The sequence below is a fragment of the Neofelis nebulosa genome, chromosome 4 (genome assembly GCF_028018385.1).
Source record: "Neofelis nebulosa isolate mNeoNeb1 chromosome 4, mNeoNeb1.pri, whole genome shotgun sequence".
Taxonomy (NCBI): Eukaryota; Metazoa; Chordata; class Mammalia; order Carnivora; family Felidae; genus Neofelis; species Neofelis nebulosa.
This window is the reverse complement of record NC_080785.1, coordinates 22,424,585-22,452,257: the sequence shown is the minus strand read 5'-3', so window position 1 is coordinate 22,452,257 and position 27,673 is coordinate 22,424,585. Positions and strand designations below refer to the sequence as shown.

At 41.6% G+C, this 27,673-nt stretch overlaps 1 protein-coding gene and 1 long non-coding RNA gene across 2 annotated transcripts in view; one reads left to right on the top strand and one right to left on the bottom strand.

Annotated features, from left to right (window-relative positions):
* The window catches only part of MKLN1 (muskelin 1), a 370,372-nt gene that overhangs the window by 15,381 nt on the left and 327,318 nt on the right, over positions 1-27,673 (top strand). Inside the window, exon 2 of the mRNA XM_058728683.1 lies at positions 10,087-10,211. Coding sequence (XP_058584666.1) covers positions 10,195-10,211 — 17 coding nt within the window. The 5' untranslated portion in view covers positions 10,087-10,194. The remainder of the gene's footprint in view (positions 1-10,086; positions 10,212-27,673) is intronic.
* On the bottom strand, positions 9,930-26,066 carry LOC131510963 (uncharacterized). Its single transcript, XR_009261272.1, has 3 exons — positions 25,237-26,066; positions 11,567-11,614; positions 9,930-10,521 (listed from the first exon to the last, which is right to left on the bottom strand). It is a non-coding gene; the product is annotated as an uncharacterized LOC131510963 (long non-coding RNA).

Below are 27,673 nucleotides of genomic sequence, written 5' to 3'. Positions count from 1 at the left end.
AAATAAATAAAAGGAAAGCAGTCCAATCTCACTAATAATTAGAGAGGCACTGATCAAGGTAAAACCAGATGTCTTTACGACTAGCAAATTGTCAAGCACTTTAAAATGGTACGTTGAGTGGCTAAAGATACAGGGAAATAAGCACCATCATACAATATTGGGCATGAAAATTGGTTCAAGCATTCTGTTGGTTCAAACTGGGTCAGCAATTCGGCATTGTGTATAAAAAACTAACATATGCAAACCATTTAACACAGTCATTTCACTGAAGAGTTTAAATACATTATTTACCTGGAGGTTTCTAAGTGGGTAATGAGAACTCTACCACTCAGCATGTGCAAGTTCTGTGCAAAAGTACTTTCCACCTACCATGTCAGTTGATCTTCCCCAACACCCAGAAACACAAGCACTGCCATCATCCCCATTTTACAGATGAGGAAAACAAAGCTCAGGATGGTTAATTAATTTGCTTCTGATTAGACAACAAGTCAGTAGTGGAGCTGGGATTCGGTCACAGAAAGTCTGGTCTCAGCGCCCTCATGCCCCACTGTTAGACTAAAGTATTCTTTTGGTCCTGGGCTCCTCCCTGTTCTGCTCAACTTACTTTTTTCTTTTAAAAGGAAGATTTAATTTAAAAAAATAAGATAACTATGGGGTAGCTGGATGGCTCCCCCATCCAGTTAGTTGAACATTTGACTTTTGATCTCAGCTCATGTCTTGATCTCAGGGTCATGAGTTCAAGCCCCACATTGGACTTTGTGCTGGGCATGAAGCCTACTTAAAAACAAACAAATAATAAAAACAAACAAAAAAATAAATAATTAAACAAAATAAAAGGAAGATTTCTTAGTCTTGAGTTCCAACTTAAAAGGCATAGTTCTGCTAAGAACACAAAGCTGAGAAAATGGAAGAGAAAGAAGGCAAGAAAACCAACGTTTATGGAACCCTCATGATATATTAGGTACTGACTGTACTGCCTCTTGTAAGCCTCTTCTTGCAAAGAACCACTTTGCAATGTAGTTATGATTATCCCTATTTTCACTGATAAGTTGAGCCAGAGCGAGTATGACATGACCAAGGTCACTGAGCTACCTAACAAAACCAGAATTCAAATTTACACCTGCCTGACTCCTAAGCCCTTGCTCTTTTTATTACTGGCTAATAAAAACAAAGTGTAAGGGGCGCCTGAGTGGCTCAGTCAGTTAAGCGTCCAACTTTGGCTCAGGTCATGATCTCACTGTTTCTGAGCTCGAGTCCCACATCGGGCTCTGTGCTGACAGCTCAGAGCCTGGAGCCTGCTTTGGATTCTGTGTTTCCATCTCTCTCTGCCCCTCTCCCACTCGCACTGTCTGTCTGTCTCTCTCTCAAAAATAAAGAAACGTTAATATATATATAGAGATAGATACATATATATATATATATACATATATATATAAACAAACGAAATGGAAAAATATAGTATTTAGTGGGAAACAAATTTCTGCAATTGGCTTTAAAAAGTCAACTGTATAAATACAAGAATTATGAGACCTATTTCATTAACATTTCAGGTGCAAAAGATCTCAGGATGTGGGTTGATTGTGAAGTACTATGAGTAAGTATTGTACTATCAGAATACTGATACAGTCTCAGATGGCATTAACAGAAAACCCATGTCCTGGGAAGGTGCAAGAATGTTCCAGCTGGTTTGTACACTGCTTATACCAGATAAGAGAAATTGAGATTCATTCTGGGAGCCACATTTTAAGGCTTTTTTATTACATTTATTTATTTTTGATAGACAGAGAGAGACAGAGCACAGGTGGGGGAGGGGCAGAGAGAGGAGACACAGAATCTGAAGCAGGCTCCAGGCTCCGAGCTGTCAAGCACAGAGCCCAACGCGGGGCTCGAACTCACAAACCGTGAGATCATGACCTGAGCCGAAGTCGGACGCTTAACCGACCGAGCCACTCAGGTGCCCCGCTGGGAGCCACATTTTAAAAAGGACAGACAGCAATGGATGTCTAGAGGAGAGCTGTTAGCTGGCAACAAAATACATACATACACCTATGCAAGTATGCATACGTAAAGTCTGTATTATTTCACAAAAGTTCATTGAGAATACCCAGAAGGTAGCTGAAAACCACCCTCAATAAGAGGAAGAGATACTTCTTATATTGTGCGTGGCTCCGGAGGACAGGGAGCTGTGGCTGGAAGGAGGCAGATTTGGGCCAGTTAATAAAAATTAAAACATGACCATATCTTGCATATGTTTTTTAGGCACTAAAATGCAGTGCTTTAGACACAGTGCAGTGCTTTAGACACAGCAGGCACTCCATATATGTACTGAACTCTATGGAATGTTCAGTTGCTCGAAAACTCAACAAGTTTGCCTTGTGGGGTAGTAATATGTGGGTGGAAGCCGGCTGGCAACCTTTTGGAGTAAAGACGACCATCCCGTAAAAAGAAATCCCTATACCTTGCCCAACTCCACCCTTTTCCCAGCCATTACCTGCTTCCCTCCCAGCCAACTTCAAAGAGGAGTCTTCACTCTATGCATTCCAGCCTGACTTCTAATTCTCTAGAGTATGTGCTCGTGAGATCTAATCACCAAACATAATGGTATCAGTCATCCTACCCCAGGGAGAACTCTTGGTTATTTCCTCTCGGAAGGGCTCTCCCCCCGTTACTTGTGGACCTCCTCCATCCCATACGCAAGCTCCCTTTCTGTTCCTCCTCAGCCCCCTCCTCCCCTGACAACTGTCTGCATACTTTCCTCTGGCATTCTTTTCCCCATGCACCCTCCCCAGGATATCCCATCCATTCTGAGGACTTGGCTACCATTGGCCACTGCTTTCTGAACCTACACGCTCAGTCTAAACCTCTTTCCTGATCTGCAGACCTTTGCATTTCGCCACTGGTAACCCACCGTTACTGCAAATTTAATATGCTACTCATGACTCCCATCACACTTGCTCTCCTTCCCCCTTTTAGCTTAGTTTACTGTCATTACACTTCAACCTGGGTCTCTCTCCCCTGCTCCCAAACTCCTATGTAATCAATAACCATGTCCTCAACGCTACTTCTAAATCTCCCTTGGATTCGTCACTACTTTTCATTCCACTGCTGCTATGGTGATTCAGACCTTAATCCCTTTCTTAGACCATTACAGGGGCCTTCTAATTGGCTTTCCAGGCTCCAGGCTCCCCTTCTTCTAGTGTGGCCTTCATCTTGCCAGCTAAAGTCTTATTTATTTTTTAATATGAATGATCACATCTCCACCCTATTTAAGAACCTCTGATAATTATTTATTGTCTTCAGTATAAAGTCCAAATTCCTTACCTGTAAATCAAGGTTCTTCTTGACATGGCTACAACCTACCTTATGATAGACACTTTCAACTCACACCAGACTTCCTTCTTTTCTCTGAACACAGTTTGCCTTTTCACAACTTTGTACCCCTTTTCATCCTATTCCCATAGGGAAAATACCTCTCCTCTCCCCTGGACAGGACCAACTCATCTCCTCCTTCAGTGCCTAACCCAAACTTTAGCATCTCTAGAAAAAACAAACAAACAAACAAACAAACAAACAAAAACCACTTTTTAACTTGCAAGTCAGACATCAGGGCACAAGACATGATATTTTTTTTTAAGTTTTTAAAATTTATTTATTTTGAGAGCACAACAGAGAGAGTGAGCAGGAGAAGGGCAGAGGGACAGAGAGAGAGAGAGAGAGAGAGAGAGAGAGAATCCCATGCAGCACAGAGCCTGACTTCGGGCTCGATCCCACAAACCGTGAGATTATAACCTGAGCCGAAATCAAGAGTCAAGCACTCAACTGACTGAGCCACCCAGGCGCCCCACGATATGGTATTTAAAACAAGGGACTGGGGGCGCCTGGCTGACTCACTCAGTGAAGCATGAGACTCCTGATCTCGGGGTTGTGAGTTAGAGCCCCACGTTGGGTGTGGAGATTACTTAAAAATAAAATCTAAAATAAAATAAAATAAAATAAAGCAATGGACTGGATGGGTAATTGTAGAGAACCAAGCCCAAGGGGGCTTCCAGCATTCAGAAATGAGGAAGGACCCAGCAAAAGAGAATGAGAAGGAATACACAATGAGGTAGGAGGAAAGCCAGTGTGGGTATGAAGCCAAGTAAAGAAAATGTTTCAACAAGGGAGTGATCATCAGTGCCAAGAAGCTGCTGAGAGGAAAGTAAGGTGAGGACGGACAACTGACCCTTAAATTGGACAACATAGAGGTCATTGTGACCTTCACGTGTGTGTTTTCAGTGGAGTAATGGGGAACAGAAGTCTGATTGAACTGGCTTCAAGAGATAGCCAGAAACGAGGAAGTAGATGTTTGTTGAATGGGTGACGTGTTGGATGAATGAAGAAATGATGTCTTAGAGAGGATTCCATAATTGGTCGGGAACCAAAATAGAGGAGTTATTTTGAACTTAGAGTCTCTGAAAAGTTTCCAAATAGAAACAAGGATGCGATTTCATGATGCAAAGCTTTTCTTAAGTGACAAGGGAATTCAGAGTAGGACTAACGGAGCAGTAGGGTTATTTTAGGGAAGGTTCTGTGTGAGTTCTGTAGTGATCACATTTTATCTACTGCTGACCCAGTTCATGAAGACCTTCATGCAGGACTCCTCAGAGGCTTCAGGGAAGAGCTGTCCTTGCAGACCCTAGGTGTATATTCAGAGACTCTTTCCAAATGCCTCTTGCTAGTGTGTGGGGTTGCTGTAAGAAGCCTGTAAAGTTGGTTCTCACTCCTTTGGAGGCTGGGCAGTACCACATCTGAATGATTGGGAAGAGGTGAACAGGAAAAACCTGACCCCTCCAACACAGTACATTAGAAAATGCTGTATTTGGGAATATTTCTATAGAAATTTCTTATACTGAAATACTAATGGAATGGGCTACGTGACCACCGATATTTGAGGAGGAAGTAGGCTGCTCTTACCTGCCACCCCCTGGAGTATAATCGTAAGGAAGTATGGAGACTACAGACTTTGGGTAGACCAGACCCGAGCTTTGATGTTGTGACGTTACTCAGTGTCTTAAAAGGCACTTTGGTATGGATCCCATGTAGAATGTGTTTTTACTTACATGACTAAGGACAAACAACCCTAGGGACCATGTATTTTCCTTTACAGAATTGTCTATGGTGAAGTCCAGGGCTTGGATTGTGACATAGAACTCACCACAGAATATCTGAGGAACTTCCTCTCCTACCATGTTCCCCGTAGTTTGCCAGATGCATAGAGTGCTCCTGTTTGTCTTTACTTTTGTGCATTCTGTGCCTTCTACCTGGAATACCCCAATCCCTTCTTCCTGGCATGCTGAGATCTAGGAGCACCTTCTCTCAGAAGCCTTCCTCATCCTCTCACACACAGACCGATTCCTTCCCCGTGCTCCCCAGACCATTCCCATCTGTCATTCCATCACCACACCTACCACACTGAACTACAGTTGTTTACTCCTCTGGCTCCCTCACTGGGCTCTGAGTCTCCTGAAGTCAGCAATTTTGTCTTCTTCCTATTTTCATTCTGTGCATCTAGAATAGCGCTTGTACGTTTTGGGCACATGATCACTGTTTTGAATGGATGTATGGAGGCTTGAGAACCTTAATGAGAGAACGAGTGAATGGATGCACAAAAAGATCAGAAAAATGGGATCCCCCGAAAGGTTGCTAATACAAGCATAAAAATGTCAGTGACTTCACATATATGCAGAATTTGTGCGTGTGAAGGTACGTGCCAAATCCAGCGGAGACGAGAAGATCATTACAGCATAATGCATATAAGGAAGAGCTAGTACAATCGACTAGTGATATGTGTAGCACAAGTTGGTGAGAACCGTGCTGATTGAAGTCAGAGTTGGGTAGTAAAGAATTGATTGGTTTCGATCTAGATTCGAGAGAGAGATTTGATCTGTAGGACACCTGAACATTTTGGTGTTTGTTATTTTTTTTTAACGTTTATTTACTTTTGAGACAGAGAGAGACAGAGCATGAACAGGGGAGGGTCAGAGAGAGAGGGAGGCACAGAATCCAAAGCGGGCTCCAGGCTCTGAGCTGTCAGCACAGAGCCCTACACGGGGCTCGAACTCACGGGCCACGAGATCATGACGTGAGCCAAAGTCGGAGGCCCAACCGACTGAGCCACCCTGGTGCCCCTGGTGTTTATTATTTTTTTAATCAAGGTGTTTTTCATCTTAAAACGTGAGGGCAAGGTACACCTTAATAAACATGTTTATCTGAAGCATGGCTTCATTGTAGAAAGAAAGAAAAGAAAAGAAAGAAAGAAAAGAAAGAAAGAAAGAAAGAAAGAGAAAGAGAAAGAAAACAAATCAGCTGTTACACCTCTAAAATGGAAGGTACATTGAACCCATCATTTTATCCAAACATGCTTTAGTTTCTTTCATGCATACTTTGTAGAATGATAATAGCCCTTACTCATATTTACATTATAAAAGTGTTGTTATTGTAAATTAGATAGGATAAAATGGGTTACGATGTCTTCTCTGAAAGACACGCACTCCACACAAATGAGGTATTATTATTTAGTTTTTCCTTTTCAATATCGTTAAACGAGAATTAGATGAAAACTAGGCTTTAAGCAATATCCAGTGGGTAAATGATTATTGACTCAAGTGAAATGAAAAAAAAAAAATCTTTAGCTGAAAACTCAGCATAGCCAGTCGGTGCGCAAGGCAAAAATACTGTCTTTATCTGTGATGCTCATCACCGCTCTCTATCACCTCTCTGGGCTGTAATCACAAACCGAAGACAGTTAAGGCTTGCCGTTCAGTCACCTCGTGCATTTTACAGAAGATGGACATCCCGGAACAGTTGCAATTTGGAAACAATGCTTCAACTAATTAAGCCATGCAACTGGTTTTGTTACTGATTTAGGGCCTAAATGAACCTTGTCAGGCCTTTGCATCAACTCACGGTTCTGAGGTTCGGGGAGTGCTATTAACTACAACCTTCTCAGGTTATTACTGCCAGTGCCTCTGTGCTCCCCATTAGCACCACCCAGGCCAGAGCTTTTTCTATGTTCCTCTTGCAATACAGGCTTATGACGGAAGGAGAGGGGTTGTGGAAATAAGATTTGGGGAACTGTGAACGTCGGGAACTTCCGTTCGAGTCACTGAAAGAACACACCGGGAGGATTAAGGATCACAGAGCTGGTGGGATAGACTGTCCAGCATAACGGTGCCTGGCCTCTGTGTGTGCAGAACAGCTTCAGCCCATTTCTAATTCTTCGTCTTTGATCTTGGACTGCCCCCTGCCCCTCCCCTCTTGTCCAAACCCCTTACAGTGTTCATCCATTATGTATTGGCTCACCTTCATTCCCTAGGACCGACCTTCAGCGTTGTTTCTAGTGGTGGTCATCTGTTTTCCACCTGACCCATTTATTTTGGCTTCTGGATTTTGTTCTCAGAGAGGCCCCCTGCTTGGAGAGCTGTCTGGCCAGCTGTGGGGCCAGCTGCCTGCTCCAGATTCCAAGGTGACCAAATCTCTCTCTTCTCCCTCTGACTGGTCCCAATCCAGGAGCTATAGCAGCAGGTGAACAACGATGATGATACAGCAACGGTATCTGGCCAGACTTTTACCTGGGGGGGTGCTGCTCAGAGAGGTCAGTTTACATAGCACAGCACAGTGGGCCGGGGGCCGGCAAGACAATGTGGGCCTTCCAGGCCTAGTGAAAGGTTGGGGTGCAGAGGAAGAGCTGGGTGCAGAGCACAGAAGGCAGACTTGGTTAACTCTACAGTTTTAGCCACAGCCAGCGCTGGTCGTAGGACCACAGTCTCGCACACCGGCCACGCCTACCAAGACCGTTGCCATACAGTCAGCTGAGCTACAGGTGGCTACAGGCGGTGAGGAAGACTTTGTGGTGGCCCTCTTTCCTCACCTTTGGGAAGAAGATCTAGGGATTATGTGTTCCATTTCTAAGGCAAACTTTAAAAAAAAATTTTTTTTTTTAATGCTTATTTATTGTTGAGAGGGAGACAGAGAGACAGAACACGAGCAGGGGAGGGGCAGCGAGAGAGGGAGACACAGAACCCAAAGCAGGCTCCAGGCTCCGAGTGGTCAGCCCAGAGCCCAACGCGGGGCCCGAACCCACGAACCCGCAAGATCATGACCTGAGCCGAAGTCAGACGATCAACCTAATGAGCCACCCAGGTGCCCCTCGAAGGCAAACATCTCGAAATAGTTGTCTACGTTCATTGGCTCCACTTGTTCCTCAACTCACGATGACCTGGCTTCTGCCTCCCCTGACGCTGCTCTTGCCCGGCACCTGCTCAAGTACCTTCTTGGTGTTCACCCCATGACTGCTTCTCAACATTTTCTTGATCTCTTGACAGCATTTGCCTTTGTTGACCACAACCTACTCGACATGTGTTTCTCCTTTGTCCTCCGTGATACCTCACATTCTTGTTGCCTTCTCCTCCCTCTGATTTCACCTTCTTACTCACTACCCCCCCCCCCCCAACCCCCGGCACCAAAGGCCTCCACCCCAGGGATCCTTTCTCTGCCCATTCTTTAAGGTTGTTATTCCTCTGGGCGCTCTCTTGGGTCTTTTCTCTTCCCCGGCGCTCACTCAGGGTAACTCTTTCATCCGTGTGGATTCTGTTGTGGCCTGTCAGGTACTGGTGATTCCCACACCTGTATCTTCAGACTTCTAGATCAAACTACCTGCTGCTACCCTGCCAGTGTTCTCCGGACATCACAAACCAAACGTGACCCCGTCTGGACTCTCCCCTTCTCCTCCACAGCAACTCTATTTTGTATTTCCGTTTTGCTGTCCTAGTGACTGACATCACTGTCCACCCCATTGTTCAAGCCAAACATCTGAGCAGCAGTCTTGACTTTCCCCCTTCAAAATTCCAACGATCAAGCAATCACACATTTTAGTAGATTCTGCCTCCTCTATGACATAACTTGTACAATTCTGAGCGACTGGGACCCGCTTACCTTTCCAGTGTCGTCTCTGACCACTCTGTCTCAGCTATGCTGAACTAATTTTCAGTGCTCAGCTGCTCAGCGCACACGGTCATTTCTGTCACCTCAAAAATGCACATCTGCAACACCCTCCACCTCAAACAGGCCTGCTCCTCTTTTTGTTTTAATTTTTAAAAACGTTTATTTATTTTTAAGAAGGGGAGAGAGAGATTGAGTCAGAGCATGAGTTGGGGAGGGGCAGAGAGAGAGACACACACAGAATCTGAAGCAGGCTCCAGGCTCTGAGCTGTCAGCACAGAGCCCGACGTGGGGCTCGAACTCACGAGCCATGAGATCATGAACTGAGCTGAAGTCAGACACGTAACCGATTGTGCCACCCAGGTGCCCCTTCTTTTTTTTAACTAACTCCTCCATAACTTGTAAGTCCCCATGTAGAAGCCACTAACTTGCTTTTTTACTGTTTATTTATTTGAGAGTGGGAGAGAGAGAGAGAGAGAGAGACCAGGCACACGTGAGAGCTGGGGAGGGGCAGAGAAAGAGGGAGAGAGAGGATCTCAAGCAGGCTCCAAGCTATCAGCACAGAGCCTGACGTGGGGCTTGGTCTCACAAACCATAAGATCACGAGGTGAGCCAAAAGCAAGAGTTGTTTGCTCAACCAACTGATCCACCCAGGCGGCCCTAGGAATCAGTAACTTTCAATTCTCCCAAAGTCTGGGTTAGGTGACCCTCCTAGAGCTCTTGGTACACTTCTTTATCAGAGCTTCCTCTCCTATTTTTAGCTTGCCTTCTATGAGAAGCTCTACTATAAAGCCCCTATAAGCAGGGACCACATTTATTCTATTCACCTTTGTATTCCTAGCTCCACCCAGTAGTTAGGACAAAATAGATGTTCAACGGATGAAGGAATGTAAATGTTAAAAGTATTCACTGCGAAAATATAAATTTCAAATCAGAAAATACAATTCGGATTTTACCAGAGAAAGATTTATCAGGCCCCTCTAATATCAAAGGGGATTGGAGATTATCTAAAACGATTTAGAAGAACTTATCAGCATTAGAATCATGAGCAGAGAGCAGTTAATAGAGGTAGATTTCACATCTGTTCCTTGTGGGATTCTTTTCCAGAGTTCAATATCCAGATTCTCTGAGCCAAGTTTTGGGATCGCCCAAGCAGTCCATCCTCCTGAATTTTCATAAGTTATTGGATTCACAACCCACTCCATATTTGAGAAGATGGGGATTGGAATAAGGTAAGTGTCACCTTTTCTCTTTTTCCACTTTTCAGTTCTCCTTTCTGGAGTCTTCATCGAGAGGTATGACCTGGCTTCCGTTCTAGTGTCGCTGGCCTCACAGGGTCCGCGGGTCCTCGTATGAAGAGATGCCGTCAAGTCTCTTGAGGAATCATGTCCTTTCAAATTTCCTGTTTGGTTTCATGACCGTCTACATCCTTCACCACCGTGCTATCAGTTGCTTTCTTAATGTGACTCCAGATAGAGAAAAATGGGTTTTGAAAAATCAGCTTGCCACCCACTCTGGGACACCTTTCGGTCCAGAGGCACACTAGGAATGGAGGACACGAGCAACGCCATCAAACGTCAAAAACAACTCGGCTTTAGCCATACCGTCTAAGGACTCCCCCGCATTCCACCACACTGTCAACCTTCCTTAGCTCCGCACCCACTTTAGTTTTTCATTTAAAACCCTTAGGATTAATAATCTGTCTTCTTATTTATTATCTGTCTCCTCTACTAGAATGTAAACCCCATGAGGGCAGGGATTTTGTTTTAGTCACCACTCTATACTCAACACATGGAACAGTAGCTGATACATGGTAGGCACTCAATAAATATTTGCTGATTGAATGAATGATGCTTTTTTTTTTTTTTTTAATTTTTTTTTTCAACGTGTTTTATTTATTTTTGGGACAGAGAGAGACAGAGCATGAACGGGGGAGGGGCAGAGAGAGAGGGAGACAGAATCAGAAATAGGCTCCAGGCTCCGAGCCATCAGCCCAGAGCCTGACGCGGGGCTCGAACTCACTGACCGCGAGATCGTGACCTGGCTGAAGTCGGACGCTTAACCGACTGCGCCACCCAGGCGCCCCTGAATGATGCTTTTTAAAAAAAACTCTCAAGAGGCTGATGCACACCTAGGTCTCTAGGCATCTAATGCAGGTCTGGTTTGTAGCCCTGTTGCCTTTAACACTTTCACTGATGACTAAAATCATGACACTGATAGCGTGATAAACACATTTAGACATGACATACCAACTAGAAAGGGTAACAAATAAGCTGGATGATACAATCAGGATCTCCCCCCACCCCACCCCCCCCCAGCTAAATCCTGACAAAATGTAATCATGAATCACTTCTAATAATATGAAGTTTAATAGGGACAGATATAAAGTACTCAAAGATCAATTGTACAAGTACAGATTGGGGGTGAGAAGGCTTACAATTGTGCACGTAGGAAGATTTAGAGTCTCCTGTAGATTGTTAGTAGATGATGAGTCAACACAGTGTGATGTGACTCCAAAAAAATTAGTCTTTTGTTATATTAATAGAAATATAGTGCTCAAGTTGGGAAGTCGTTCTCTAGTACTCACCTGTGACCAGGCTACATTTGTTCCATGTGGTGAATCCTGATCTTCAGCCTGGAAGAAAGACATTGATAAACACAAGATTATTCAACACGAGTAAAAAGGATAAGGGATCTGGTAAACAGTGTCATGTAAAAAATGGTTAAAGAAATGTAATGTCGTGTGTGAGTGTGTGAGGATGGGGATATCAGCTAGCCTATGTCGCTACCTTCCAAAGTTAGGGGGTGCTATCCTGCTGAAGAGAGATCAGATTTCTTCTGAGTAATCCCAAATGAGAGAGGGAGGAGCCACGAGTGGAAGATGTAAGCATGTACATTTCAACCCACCAGAAGTTATCAACCATTAGACTTGCCCACCAATCAAGTGGATAACTGTTGGAGGTAGTTAAGTTCCCTGACCCTGAGGCTATTCAAGCAGAATGCGGACATTTTTGCCCCATTTGCTGGATATATTTGTGATGGAAGTTCAAACACTGGGGTGAGGGATCAGGTTCATCACGATAGCAAACACGTATTGAGTGCCCACTATATGACGGGTACCATAAGTGATTAGCATGCATTATCATGTTTAATACTCACATCAATCATACCAGTTCCATCTTACAGATGAGAAACGATAAGGCTCCGAGGGGTTCAGTAATTTGCCCAAGGTCTTACACCTTGTACAAGGCAGAGCAAGGATTTGAACTTAAACAGTCACATCCCTGATCTCAATTATTACTCTATAAAGGACTCCCACTTCAAGAAAACCCTTCTTTCCCACCCTGAGATTCTATCACTCCAATGAAGTAATCAAACCAAGGAGCTTATTATCTCCAGTAGTAAATGATTCTATAGTAAATAGTTTCTTTCAATATAGTACGCAGGCACTAAATTCGTGTGGGCATTTGCCACTCGTGGTGCACCATATGGAGCCCAGCATAGGACCTGGCACACAATAGGTGCTCAATAATTATTTATTAAGCAAAAAGAATGAGCGAATACAACCACACAAGATTGGCTGCATTCGAAATGACAAAATCTCAATATATTGGGCCCGAGGGAAAACAAGCCAATTTCTGGGTGGTCTGCTGAGGACGCTTGGCAAAAAGTGGTAAAAATCCATCATTTCTAGCAAAGGCCTTGAGAATTCCTGTCCAGTCGTTTGGACGATACTCATTTCGACAAATATTTACTGAGTACCTGTCCTGTGCTAGGTATGTGCAACATGCTGAGGGTGCAGAGGTGAATCAGAGGAAGTAATGTTAGTGGGGGAGATGGACAGGTCGGCACATTCTTCTGATGCAATGTTACAAGTGCTATCTCAGGAGCGCGTGCGTGTGTGTGTGTGTGTGTGTGTGTGAACTAATTCTACTCGGTTGAAAGAGTTGCCTGGTACTTCTGTTTTAAAAATGACGGCCACGTACTTTCTATGAGTTTATTTGGTCTTCATAAAGACCGTGTGAGGTTGTGATCCCTTTTTGTACAGGAGATGACGTCAAGTTTCACAGAGGTTAGGGGAGTTCTCCAAGGTCATGCAGCTGGTAATAACAATTGCTGGCATTTACTGAGTGCTCAGGATACCTGAGGCTCTGTTTTAGGCCCTAATAAGACTCACAACTACTCTCTGAGGCTGTTACTGCTATCACTGGCATTTTATAGACGGGAATACTGAGGCACAAGATTGAAATGACTTGCCCAGAGTCACACGGCGAGAAAGTGAAAAAACTAGGATTCGCATCTCTGCATTCGGGCTTTAGCAGGCACATGCTTACCCACGGAGCTAAATCACCTTTCACTGGTCCCCTAAAGAGCTGGAGCTCACTTGGATTCTGACTCCAAGTTCAATTCTCTTCCAAGTGACCTTGCCCTTTAGCGATATTGCATCCAAGTGAAAAGAAATGGTGTGTGCCTGGATCTAAGGAGAGGTTGTGTGGGGCGGGCACCCTTGCAAGTGTTTGGGGAGAGGTGTGGTAAACTCTAGAATGTGCATCAGCTGTGTACGCAGGGTTTTCAGGGCAGCCAAAATTTGGCTTGTTGTTCTCCAGGGCAGCACTCTGAGCTCTAGGGACTATGATTTGTTACTCATAGGAACTAGCCACCCTGACACTCTGCAGCCTTTTAAAATCTAGTTTAAAATTTTTAAAAGAAGACAACAGGATGTAAAACTTTAAGAATGAAGCAAGTTAAATTCAATACCTTATAAATAAGCAAGAATGGAGTTACAGAAAAGGAGAAATGAAGCACATAATTGCTTAAATTGTCCAAGCCTTTCCTCTATAATAAAAATTCTTGGATTGAGAAATAGTTCAATCCAATATTATTGTGCTTTAATAATTAAGTTGAGTTGGCTCTGTGGCAAGTCGGAGAAAGAATTGGTTATTAACATGAATGAAGTAGATTACCCTTCCCTCAATAATTACTACTTCAGCTAATGTGAATACGATCCGTGCGATTGGATAGGACTGCATTTTACGACATACATCTCCCATAATTTTTGGAGATTTGGTAATTTTAAGATTAGCTGGAGGCTGGGATTTCTGTGGCAGGCAGAGGGGCAGAAAGGGTGAACATTGTTCAGCGTTCGTTCCTTCAAAGCAGGTGGGATTTTTTTTTGTTTGGTTTGGCTTTTAGTGTTTTGTTTTGTCATTTATAGACGCCTGGTAGATTCACCGATTATCTCGGCCTTCGTGTTTCTGGATTTCTTTTTTCTTGGCTTCAGGTCCTTGGAAACATTTGTTTTGATGATAGCAGGAGAGTTAGTCATGTTTTATTTTTGTTGTTCCTATTTATTTTTAAGATCCTTTCGTTCAAGTCAACTTACCAGGTATTGTGTAACCTGTATTTATGCCTCCACAAATAAAATATTCTTAGTAGTAGCTTCTAATACAACCTTAGCGGGATACTTAATAATTCGATGCCCAGTTAATGCCCATCAGAATGATTCTGTAGTATTAGTAGCTAGAACACAGGTATGCTTTGAAAAATAATGTTTGAAATTTATAATTGGGTTTGGCATTTAATGTGAAATTTCAGGTTTCATAGATCAATTAATTTTGAGTTACCACGCAGACAAATTCTCATAAACATATTTTCCTTTTCATCACCGAGTCGATAAAAGTTGGAAAACTCTTTTCACACACATTCCGTTCTTTAAGCCTGAAGGTAAATTGCTTTTAAAAACCGCATCTCAAACAAACAGTTTTTCATAAAGTTATGAGTAAATGAACAGAGTGAGCTCTACTGGCATTTGGGATGCACATCTAATTAGAACTCTCCGTACTTCAGACGTATAATTTACTAACGTTGAGGTTTTTAATTCTTAACTTTGAGTCCCCTGGGATGAAACAAGTGACCCTTGTTGGAAATACTTCAAGAATCAAACTTCTCAGGTTGAGCTTTAGTTTGTTGGTCATCAGATCCAAAACTGTTGGTTCCCAGAGTTAAAGACGTCTGACTTTCTAACGTTTGTTAAAAGATCAGGGCAGAAAGTGAGCACTGCCTTGCTGCTATGAAGAACAGATCTCGCCGTGTCTTCTCCTTGATGCTTCTCAGTCTGTGTCTCCGTGAGAAATGCTCCATCTAAACTGGTTCCATCTATATTGTAACAGGAAGCACGCTGCACCCCTGCATATCCCCCATAGTGTGGGGGAGGCAGAGAACCCTGTCTTTACAATGAGACAGATGAATATCATCCTCTGAGCTGACTTGACGTACTTTCCAGTACAAGGTTCCGTACTAGGCATCAAGGACAGCTTTGAATGCTCTCACTCACCAGTGTTCATAACCTAAAAGTGGTAACATGAGATTTGCAAGGCACTGGATGACGGTGAGACCTTGAGCAAGAAACTTAACCTCTCTCCCAAATAACTATTTCACAGGGTTATTGTAGTCAATAATTGAGATTATATGTGAAAACACTTAGCACAAAGCCTGGCACATAGTTGCAACTGTAGACTGAATTTATGTGAAATCTATAATCATCCATGGAACCTCAAAGGGACAAGAGGACCCAAGTCAACATTATCTGCCCCCTAGCCGTTTGTTAAATCAGAAAATTCCACTTCCAAATGAATAATCACAGCTACCCATGATTTTGCTTTAACATCTACGTTTAGAACAAAATGTTACTTGAACGATACTCAGTTACTGTGTTTCATAACCCAGCTAAGTATGGTTTCTTTAGGAGAAAATTACATGTGAACAAAAGAAAGAAGGAACACTAGATAAATGAAACCTCTTTATTTCAGAATAAATGAAGGGTTACTTATCTGATTATAGATCATTCAGATGATATAATGATTATTAGATGTCCATATGTAATTATAAATCACGCTAGTTTTTATAAGTTGGTTTTAAACAATTTTACTGATCTTAAAGAACTCATTTCCCATAATCGAATAGCAAACCTTGAGGTACACCGTATTAACTATTAATACGCTAAAATTACCCATTATCTATCTTTTTCTTTAATTGCATCTACTATCATAGCCCTGCGTTTATTTCAGCGATATAAAAGGAGTGATCTCAACTTCTTGCTCTCTCTACATTCTAGAAAGGAGAGAAGAGCATTCCTCCCACCCACTTACCTATGAAAAAAAGGACTCTCCGAGGCTGCCAGGAACTAACACTGTAGTAAAATTACAAGAAAATTTTGTTAAGAAACCTTTTCTCATCTGCAAGTTATTTCACTGAAACCTGAGGTGCTACATTTCACACAAAGGTGACTTTGGAGGAGAAAATTGGTGCCAAACTGGATCCGTTGTTTTTGTGTTATGTAAGAAGGAGAAGAAAAAAAAAAAAAAAAAAAAAGAACTGTTTACTCCTAAGCCATAAATTTAAGATTATCCTATTATACCAAATGACACAATTTCCACACCTCAAACCTTAGAGTTATATTTTTATGAACTATTATCTGCACCCATTCAAAACTAAATATAATTAAATATTAAATAATTTGCTTTGCCCAGTGATATTTAAAATATACAAAGTTATTTTATTCACTGTCAGAAGTGAATTCTAGTTGAACTGTGAAAATGGTATTGCTATACAAAAGATTTTTCTTTCTAAATAGCTTTTTCCTGATAAAGAATATACGTGCAGCATAAAAATTATAGAATATACAATAGAGTAAAAATGAGGAAATATAAATCATAACTCTATCATCCAGAAATAAACACTATTAACATTTTCTTGTATTTTTTTATAATGGATGTTTATACATACACACATACCTCAAAATACCCATTATATATAAATGCATATTAGTGCTTTATTATAGAAAATTTAAAACATAAACAAAGGTAGACAGAGAGCATAATGAACCCCATGTACTCATCAACCCATGATGGCCAACCCATCAATACTGTCTTCTTCTTCCCTACTCATTTTATTAAAAAATCTTTTTAATGTTTTATTTATTTTTGAGAAAGACAGAGAGACAGGGGAGGGGCAGAGAGAGAGGGAGACACAGAAGCAGGCTCCAGGCTCTGAGCTGTCAGCACAGAGCCCAACGCAGGGCTCAAACTCGTGAACCGTAATCATGACCTGAGCCGAAGTTGGACACTTAACTGACTGAGCCGCCCAGGTATCCCCCTACTCATTTTATTTAAAGCAAATTCCAGAAATTACATCATCTAAACCAAAAATATTTCAACTTGGATCTTAAAAGTAAGGTTTTTTTTAAACATAACCATTATGACACCTGAACTACTTAATAATATTTTAATAATATGAACTAGTCGGTGTTCAAATTTCTAATTGTCTCATAAATATTGTAATTTACTTTCATAATTTGTTTGAAGCAGGATCCAAATAAGGTTCACATACTAAGACTGGCTGATAGGTCTGTTAAATCTTTTTAAATATATATGGGTTTCCACTCTAATATTTTTTTCCTTGCAATTTATTTGTTGAAGAAACCAAGCTGTTTGTAGACCTTCCCACAGCTTGGATTTTTCGCATTTCCTCCCCATAGTATAGTTTAACATCTCTTCTGTCTTGTGTATTTCCTACAATTATCTACAGGCTTTATCAGTTTCAGTGTTTTGGTTTTTGTGGGGGTGGGTTTTGTTTTTTTTGGGGTTTTTTGCAAGACACTTTCATGGGTACTTGTATGTTTTGCCATTAGGAGGTGCACACTGTGTATAATAACCTCTTCTTTTATGTTACGTAGATTCATTAGTTTATTAAGAATTGCAAAATAGTAATATTTTAATCCTATGATTCCTTGAGTTGATTTTCTGGCATGTGCCCATGGTGGTTAATCATGTTTTTTTGTTTTTTTTTTTAATTTTGCTTTTGGTGTTGTTGTTTTTATTTATTTATTTTTTATGTCTATTTATTTTTTGGTGGGGGGAGGAGCAGAGAGAGACGGGCACAGGGGATCTGAACCAGGCTCTGTGCTGACAGCAGAGAGCCCAACTTGGGGCTTGAACTCAGAAACTGAGATCATGCCCTGAGCCAAAGTGGGACGCTTAACTGAGCCACCCAGGTGCCCCTGTTGTCATTTCTAAGTATCATTTGAACTCATTAATTAAAACATATTCAATGTGTTTCAATACATCTTATTTATTATTCTTATTAATGCCTAAATTATCCCTATGTGGCCGGTGGTAGCGTCTTCAAATCAGCTCCTGGCTTCTTCCGACATGACTCTAGTAGTCTTTGACAGTGTCCTTGTTATTTGGTGTAAGGTGTTCTAGGCTCCTCTTGTATAGTTCCATGCAGTAAAAGTCTATTTTTTTAAAAATCTATTTATATTTAAGACTTGAGTATGTATAAATATAATACCAAATCATAGGACAGAAGCTATTTATATAACAAAGACTGGAAACAACCCAAATGTCCATTAATAGAGGACTCGTTGAACAAAATATGGTGCATCCACACAATGGAGTCCTGTGCGGTTATAAAATTGAATTAGGGAACTTTACATACACTTACATAGATTGATCTCTAGGATACATTGTAAGTAGATAGCAAGGGAGAGAAAAGTGAGCCTACCGTTTATGTCAGAACGGATATAAATATATATTTACATACGTAGATACACATATATACATACATACACATGTGGAGGGATAGACATCACAGAGTAATAGTAACCTGTAAAAGGGGGAAAGGAATGAAGTAGAAGGGATGGTGATAGAAATTAGACTTGTCTACCTTGAGACCTGACTTTGGAATTATGTAAATATCTACATAATTATAAAAACACGAATTTTAAAAAATCCAATTCCTAATTTTTATTAAAAGCCTAATTTTGCATACAATTGGTGGGATACAGAGAAATTATTTTGAATAACTTGAAGACACAGCAATCTGACTGCTTATCCCTAAACGGGATATTTCCTCAGGACAAAAAGGACTGCAAAAACATTTTTTTAAACCATATTTGGTAATTGTATGGTTGGTGGTGGTGCCGATACTGCTGTTCCGGGTAATACGGGATAAGCAAATATTAGTTATGGGATCTTCTAATTCTATCAGGTTCGGTGCCCTTGAGAACCAAGATTCACAGCACGGGAGGAAGGAAATCGAGATGTAAAAGAGAAGAGGTTAGGTAAAAACCCCATAGTTCTGAATTTGAATTAGAAGTTAGTGATATAAGGGGCACCTGGCTGGCTTAGTCGGTAGAACATGGGGCTCTTGATCTTGAGGCTGTGAGTTCAAGCCCCATATTGGACATAGCAATTAGTTTTAAAAAATTATTTAAAAAAAGAGAAGTTAGTGATATAAATTTATGACACATATGTATGTGTTTACATATATTTCTAACCTCCTCTGTTCACTGAAAAGACCTAATAGTGATTAAGCCTGTAGCAATGAGCACCCTTGGTATCTATATTAGACCTGACTGAGGCAGGAAAAAAGTCTATAGACATATACATATATATCAACAAATATATATTTATCATATATACATCATAATATATGAATATACATAAAAAATATACATATTCACATATTTAATGTATATTTTATGTAATGTATGTAATCAGTTATTTAGCTATTCTATTTCTGGACATTTAGATTCTTTCCAGTTCTTTCCAGTTATATACGATACTGCAACCAAGCATTTGTGCACGTCTTATTTTTCTAGTACAAATTCCTGTAAGTGGAATTACCCGGACAGAGGGTAGGAACATTTTTAAGCTCTTGATTAGTATTGCCCAGTCGCCTCCAGAAAGGTTATACCGGGTCACACACCAAGCGGCAGTGTGGGAGAGTGATTCCTTCATCCCATTAATAGTTATTGACATTTTAGACATTTATATTCACATGTTTCTGCCAATATGCTCTAAGTTAGATAGAGTCACTCCTTTCTTTTTGTTCTTCCTCTTTGATTTTCTTATAAAGAGCCTTTGAAAGTTAAGAATGCCACATGGAAAAATTACACTGATGTAACCTTTTTGTATTTACATTATGAATTAACAACTGTATATCAACAAAGATGACAATGGTCTTATCAAACTAAGTGTATTACTTAGAATTTACGGGTGAGCTTGCTAACACTTTAGTTGCAAACATATCACGAATGTATTGATATTAATTTTTGTAGCTTTTTGGTAATCTGGTAGCTACTTTTGAAATCCCTGGGGTTTGTCATTAGAACCCTACCTTTGCAGAACTCATTATATATGGAACTATTTCCCCGACATAGTTTACAAAGTCAACTAACTTTGCAAACATTTCTTAGCGTGTTTATTCCATATACCATTCCATGTGAATATCATGAAACAAAAAAGTAGATTATAGATAAAACTCATAGACTGTTAAAGGTGGAGGGATCTTAAAGATCATCCATTTGGTCTAGCCTCTTTATTTTATACTTTGGGAAACTAAAGCAAAGGGCGGTTACACAACCCTCTGAGGTTGTACAGCTAATTTGCAACAGTGAGAGATAAAAATCCCAATCTGACTCAATATAGTGCCCTTGCCATGTAGCTTCCCAGTATTAGCAAAACTTGAAGGTAATATGTAAAAAGTAAAAATAATTGTTGCGTTAGGAAAATGAGGTTTGGGGTGTTGTCCTTTGAAATTCTATTGTCATGCTACCTTTTCAACAAAAAACCTATAGGAAATAAATCAACAAGCACATTATAAAATCAGGTGAGGGGCTCCTGGGTGGCTCAGTAGGTTAAGTGCCTGACTTCAGTTTGGGTCATGATCTCACGGCTTGTGGGTTTGAACCACGCACCGGGCTCTCTGCTGTCAGCGTGGAGCCCTCTTTGGATTCTCTGTCCTCTCTCTGTCCCTCCCCCACTCATTCTCTCTCTCTCTCAAAATAAATTAACATTTCAAAATAAAATAAAATCAGGTAAAAGAGCACTTCTGTTATTCACACCTAGAAGTAAATTACTCTACTGGAGATTTATAGATATTTATATCATTATCAACAGCATCACCATGATTATTTCTTTCCAATTAACCCCTCTTTAAATGCGAAAGAAATGTGGAAGGAGTAATACATTATCCAAGGGGCTGGGGCCTTGTCAGTTGTTTTTCTGCTGACAGAAGAGACCATGAAGGTAGTATAGCATTGGAAAGGAAAGGGAGAGACTGAAAAGAGAGATGAGGGGACCCCAAAAGCAGCTTAGAGCAGAGCTTTATCCCAAATCAACTGGGATACGTTTACAGAACAGTTCATTTGAAGTCCAAGTCTCTTACAAGGGCTCCTTTAATGTTTATCATGTTTCCAGAGGACCTATTAGGAAATGAGGAAGGGCAGTGTTCTCAGGCCATGGACACAGACCGTCTGTCTCCGCCCAAGGAGTCGCACACACCACGGCCACCTGCCTGCCCACGCCGCCGTGGTGGAAGGGGGCAAACAACCCTCAGCACACGCTCTGTTTACTGTGCCTGGAAACAGGCCTTTTGCCATGGAAAAATTTCTCATTGTACCCATAGGTACAGGACACACATTGCACAATACGAATGATCTTATTAAGACTTCTCGCTAACCTGTGTACATGCTGTGCTTCAAGACTAGGGCTGAGTGCCATTTCTGAGGTGTCACTCCACTTTTTACTCAGGGACGAAGCCTAACGGGGGCCTGTAGGAGGACGCTCATGCCTTCCTCTAGAATCCTGCTCTGGTCACTGATGCCTGAAGTCTTAATGCTTCGTGCTTTTGGCTTCTCTCTGGACCCTGTACTCTCTAATTTCCAGTATTTTATTTCTCACTTTTTGTTCTTGCAAAAGGAACAGAAGCATGTGGTAAAATACAAAATGCAAAGGGGTGTTCCGTGAAAGGGACACCTGCTCCTAACCTGGTCCCCAGGACGCTGCCCAGGAGCAACCCCCATCTGTTCACCAGAAAACACGGTGGGGTACTTTTCTCCGTAGCAGCCGCTGCTCTGGACACGTAGGGCTGAGTGGCAAACGGACGGATAAGATCTCTGCCTTCTGGTAGGAGTTGATGGGCCACCAAGAAGATACATAAGCGAATTATCATTTTGTATATCAGAATGCAGTAAATGCTACAAACAGAAACACGCCAGGAAGGGGGGAGAACGATCGGGGCGCTGAGGTGATATTTGAGCGCAGCACTGAAAGAAGAGAGAGCCAGCGCTATTGTACGGAAAGAACGTTCCAGACAGAGGGGAAGTACACTCCAGCACCTCTGGCATGCCGTGGGGTCAGGGGGTTAAAAACACTTTTAGAATTTGTGTTTTTAAAACACTTACAAAGTATCTACCACAGGCCAGGCATTCATCCGCGTCCTTTATATATGCTAACTCTCTTAATCCTTGCAAAGGCAACCTGTGGGATAGAGACGTTAGGAAAGTTGCCCCAAATCGCAAGTCAGTGAGTGGTCAGACCCAGACTTTCACGGAGGCTGTGTGGTTCTGGAGCCCGTGCCTCCACTGCTGTGCACACAGTAGGGCAGGTGGTACTGGAGAGCGGTGGGGCCGTCCTGAGGGCAAAATGGGAGCCTTGAGAGAGGAACCAGTTCAGTCTTCCAGAACACTCTGGCACATTTACACGTTTACATATATGTATATGTGTGTGTGTGTGTGTGTGTGTGTGCGCGTGTGTGTGTGTGTGCCCTTCGGGTTTGTGCTCTCTTACTTAATAGCTTAATGGTAAAGTGCAGAACAATTTTAATTGATGGAAAGGAGAGAAAGGTTTGATATTATGTATGCTCTGGTTAAAGATGATAGCCTATCAAATAATCTTTTTTTGGCATGAGTGATCTCTTCTAATTTTTTTTTAACTTTATTTATTTATTTGGAGAGAGTGTGTGTGTGTGTGAGAGAGCAGGAGAGGGGCAGAGAGAGGGAGAGAGAATCCCAAGCAGGCTCCCCACTGTCAGCGCAGAGCCTGATGTGGGGCTTGAACCCATGAGCTGTGAGATCATGTCCCGAGCCGAAATCGAGAGTCGGATGCTCAACTCACTGAACCACCCAGGCACCCCAGTCTTCTAATTTTTTTTAAAGTTTATTTATTTATTCTGAGAGAGACAGGGGCAGCATGAGTGGGGCAGGGGCACAGAGAGGGAGAGGGGGAAATGCAAGCAGGCTCCATGCTGCCAGTGCAGAGCCTGATGCAGGGGCTTGAACCCACAAACCTGCGAGATCATGACCTGAGCCGAAACCAAGGGTGAGAGGCTTAACCGACTGAGCCACCCAGGTGCCCTTGATCTCTTCTAATTTTACTTGTTTTTTAAAAAAATTTTTAACGTTTTTGTTTATTTTTGAGAGAAACAGAGCGAGTGGGGGAGGGGCAGAGAGAAAGAGGCAGGCACAGAATGTGAAGCAGGCTCCAGGCTCTGAGCTGTCAGCACAGAGCCTGATGTGGGGCTTGAACTCACGAGCTGTGAGATCGTGACCTGAGCCAAACTCGGACGCTTAACCCACTGAGCCACCCAGATGCTCCTAACCTCTTCTAATTTTAAAGTCTTACAAATACTTCTCTATTCTGAAATTCTGGCATACTTGTTTGTTTGATTAGTGCTTCCTTGGGACAACAAATCAACTTTTTTTTTTTTTAACATAATTCAGTGGTTTCTTATACATTCACAATGTTGTATAACCATTGCCAGTATCTAATTCCAGAACTTTCCCATCACTCCAGAAAGAAACCCCATACCTATGAGCAGGCACTCTCAATTCTCCCCTCCCTGCAGCCCTCGAAAATCACTATCTAGTTTCTGTCTCTACGCATTTTCCCACTGTGGGCATTTCAGATAAAGGGAATTGTACAGTATGGGGCCTTCTTTTACTCAGCATAATGTTTGCAGGATCCATTCATGCTTGTAGTATGTGTCAGCCCTCCGTTTCCTTTTTATGGCTGAATAAAGTTTCATTGTAAGCATATGCCACATTTTGTTTACTTATTCATCAGTTAGTGGACATTTGGGTTGCTCCTACTTCTTGGCCTTTTTGAATAGCGCTATGTACATTTGTGTACAAGTTTTTGTGCGGGTATGTTTTGGAACTCTTTTGGGGATATCCAGTGGGCTTGCTGGGTTATATGGTAACAATGTGTAACTTATCAAATCAACTTTTGAACACAGCATATGGCATGGCACCTCACTATTTATAAGGGAAAAAATATCAGAGCCAATGGTTGCATTAGCAAATGCCCTAGCCTGTCCTATTTCTATGAGAAGGTAGCAGGTGAGGGGAGGTGCCTACTTCTCGGGGTTTAATGTGTCAGTACCTGAAAGTCATTGGCATTCAGTGGATATATTCTCCAGGCAGATCCCACTTATTGTGGACCCCTCCGTATAACAGGATAGAGAGCAACCATGAGGATGTTGCCCTTGAAGTAGATGGAAGGTTCAGGCTTGAGCAACACCCCCGCCAGTCTCTCCAGGTACCCCTAATGGCATCCTAGTGCTATTAGCCTCAGTCTGGAAAAGCAAAGGCTTTGAGAAGATGACATTATTCTCTAAGAATAATATTAACGATAATATTGGAAGCACCAACTTCTTGACATTCACTACACGCCTAGCATCATGCTAGATGCTTCGTAGCCTTTTTCTGGACCTATAGTTTGCTAATAGCCACGGAAATGTGGCTGGTTTGAGTTGAGATAAACTGTACGTGTAAAATATACATTAGGTTTCAAACACTTGGTACACAAAAGGGACTATCTCACTAATTATCTCACACAATTATCTCGCTAATTGTTTTTGCATGTTGAAATATTTTGGATGTGTTAAGGAAAATATATTACTAAAATTAATTTCACCTGTGTCTTTTTACTTTTCTTACTGGGCCTACTAGAAAATTTTCAATTATGTTTGTAACTCATATTTGCAGTCAAATTATATTTCCATTGGACAGCACTTGTTCTAGACTATTCTTCACAGTAATTTGATCGGCTGGATGGTATTATCATCCTTACATTATGGGTGAGGAAATTGAGGTTTAGAGAGCTTAAGTAAATTGCCAGTGATCATACAGCCGTGGCTTAAGCACCACTCTGTCTGTCTCCAAGCCTGAATTTGTACCCATTACTTTGCGCTCTCTCTCCATGGCCCAGAAATATAACCCCTATGATACAGAAATGGTTATCATCATTAGCTATGGCAAAAAGCTGTTTTCACATCTCCATGTAGGGCTCAAGAAAAAATTGTCCACATCACTCTGTAAGGTAGAATTTAGGTTATAGTTGGGGGAAATTGCTGATGGGAAAGTTTCTTAAATGCTAACTCTTTGTTTGGGGCAGTTTGGGGCTTACTCACCAAGGAAAGGAGGTAGAGGAAACTACTCCCGAGGCTACTGTCACTTCTATGATCCTGCATTACAATTGTCATCAGGTTCACAGGTCAGTTGTTGCCATAACCCTCAGAGTGAGACAGAGCAGAGGGAGGCGAATTTGTGCTTCAGTTTTGTCCTTTTTTTTCCCTAGAAAACATAGGGCTTTAATTTCATCCCATTTCTTTTGAATTTGTGAAGACCTCAACGGGACATTTTTCATAGCAGTGCTGACCTCTTCCCAGTTGCAACGGAGAGAAGGCAAAACTATTTAGGAGAGAAAGAGTCATTCCATCACCTTTCTTTCCCCCCCCCCCACCTTAAACAATTCTCTAATGGTCTCCCTAAAATATGTGTCTTAATTCAGTCAAGTCTGCGTTTCCCCAAGGTATCCACATTCATCACTCAAAAAGAATTCTCATATGTACCTACTAATGCTAGCTATTACTATATTTTCAATACTATAACTTAATTTTATGCTCATTTTACATATACTTATGTATAACACACGTGGGAATATAATTTACTTATTTCACTTCAACCACCAAAGGGGAATCCTAGTCGAGAACAGTAGCACCTTGAGCTATTTTTCCAAGATGGGGAGGATTGGGAGAATTGGGAATTATACTTTGCCTCAGGGTCTCATCCCAAATGTTTAAGCCCTCTCCTATTCTTAGGGGCTAGAAATGTTGCTTCCAGCTGTTAAACCAAATCAAACACACTTTTTTCCCCCAGACTACAAATTTAGAGCTACTAAGAAACATGGTGACTTGGGTCCTAAAAGATTAAGTGTAACTCAAAAATCAAACTCTAAGAAGCTAAAAAATTTCTAAACATGTATATAATTATTTATAAAACATGTTTTATACTTTTTATTTTTAAATTCAAAGTCAAATTTGCTTTGAAGATTTTATTTTTAAGTAATTTCTTCACCCAATGTGGGCTCGAACTTACAACCCCAAGATCACGGATCCATGTTCTACCAACTAAGCCAGCCAGGTGCCTCCAAAGTCAGATTTTTAGTGCCCCTAAATTAGGTTCACTTTAACTTAAATGGCTGCGTGGGAAATAAATTCCACCATTTGTTCTTTGTTTAATCATTCTTTGTTAAAATTCCTCAGAGGTTTCAAATGTACTTCAGATGAGATGACAATAAATCACAGAAGAAATCAGAAGAATGGTATGGGGAAAGGTGCACAGAGCTGAGAATCAGGTGATCTGAATCCTAGTTCTGTTTCAACAACAAATTAGCAACAGGGCCTTGGAGAGTTTAAATTCCAGAAACATTTATTGGACACCTAATATCTTCAAGGCATTGGTTTCTTTTTTCATGTTTATTTATTTATTGTGAGAGAGAGAGAGAGAGAGAGAGAGCATGAGTGGGTGAGGGGCAGAGAGAGAGGGAGAGAGAGAATCCCAAGCAGGCTCTGCATGGTCAGCACGGAGCCTGACATGAGGCTCCATCCCATGAACCAAGAGATCATGACCTGAGCCAAAATCACGAGTGGGATGTTCAACTGACTGAGCCATGCAGGCACCCCTCTTCAAGGCATCGTAATAAGTACTATAGGAGATAAAGATGGCTAAGACATGGGTTCTCAAGAAACTTATCACCACGTAGGAAGGAAAGCATACCCACAAAACTCTGGTTTAATATGATACAGAATGCGTGGGTAATGAAGTCGAGTTTATGGGAGCAAAAAAAGAAAGAAGCATAAATTCCAGCCAGGGAGATTCGGTATGTATTCGTGAAGGAAGTGACACTTGGGGTGGTCCTAGAAGTATGGGTAGGATTTCTGGGTGGGGCCGGAGGGGAAGGGGAGACAATGTAAGCAAAGGTGTATGGTGAGAAAGTCCACAGCTGGGTCCGAAAACTTGTTAGACCGGAAGGCACACTTAATTCTGAATAATAATGGGAGATACGTTTTGACTGCTGGTTTAGAATCAGATTGTGGTAGAGTTTGGATTCCCTTCTAAAGAATTTGGACTTTATTGGGGGAAGGGGTAGCAAAGATAAAGGGTAAACCCATAAATGGTCAGCTTTGCTAGGATGATTGCTCTGACAAGCACTGAGTGGTATGAGTGGTGAACAGAAAGACAGAAGATGGGAGGACCAGTTAGATCGTGGTAGGGTTTAGACAATAGGAATGGATAAAGAAGGCAAACGCAAGTGACGTTTTGGAGGGAGGATTGACAGGGTTTGGTGACAGCTGGTTTTGAGATGCAAAAGATGACTGAGGTTTTGAGCATATTTCATCTATTCTGAACACATCGGCTAATCATATAAAACAAAAGACAATTCCCGACTCCCCTCTTTTGGAAACCCTTCAGTGCCTTCCCATCTAGCTCAAAATAAAAAAAAGTCCTTATGGGGCGCCTGGGTGGCTCAGTCACTTGAGTGTCTGACTCTTGATTTAGGCTCAG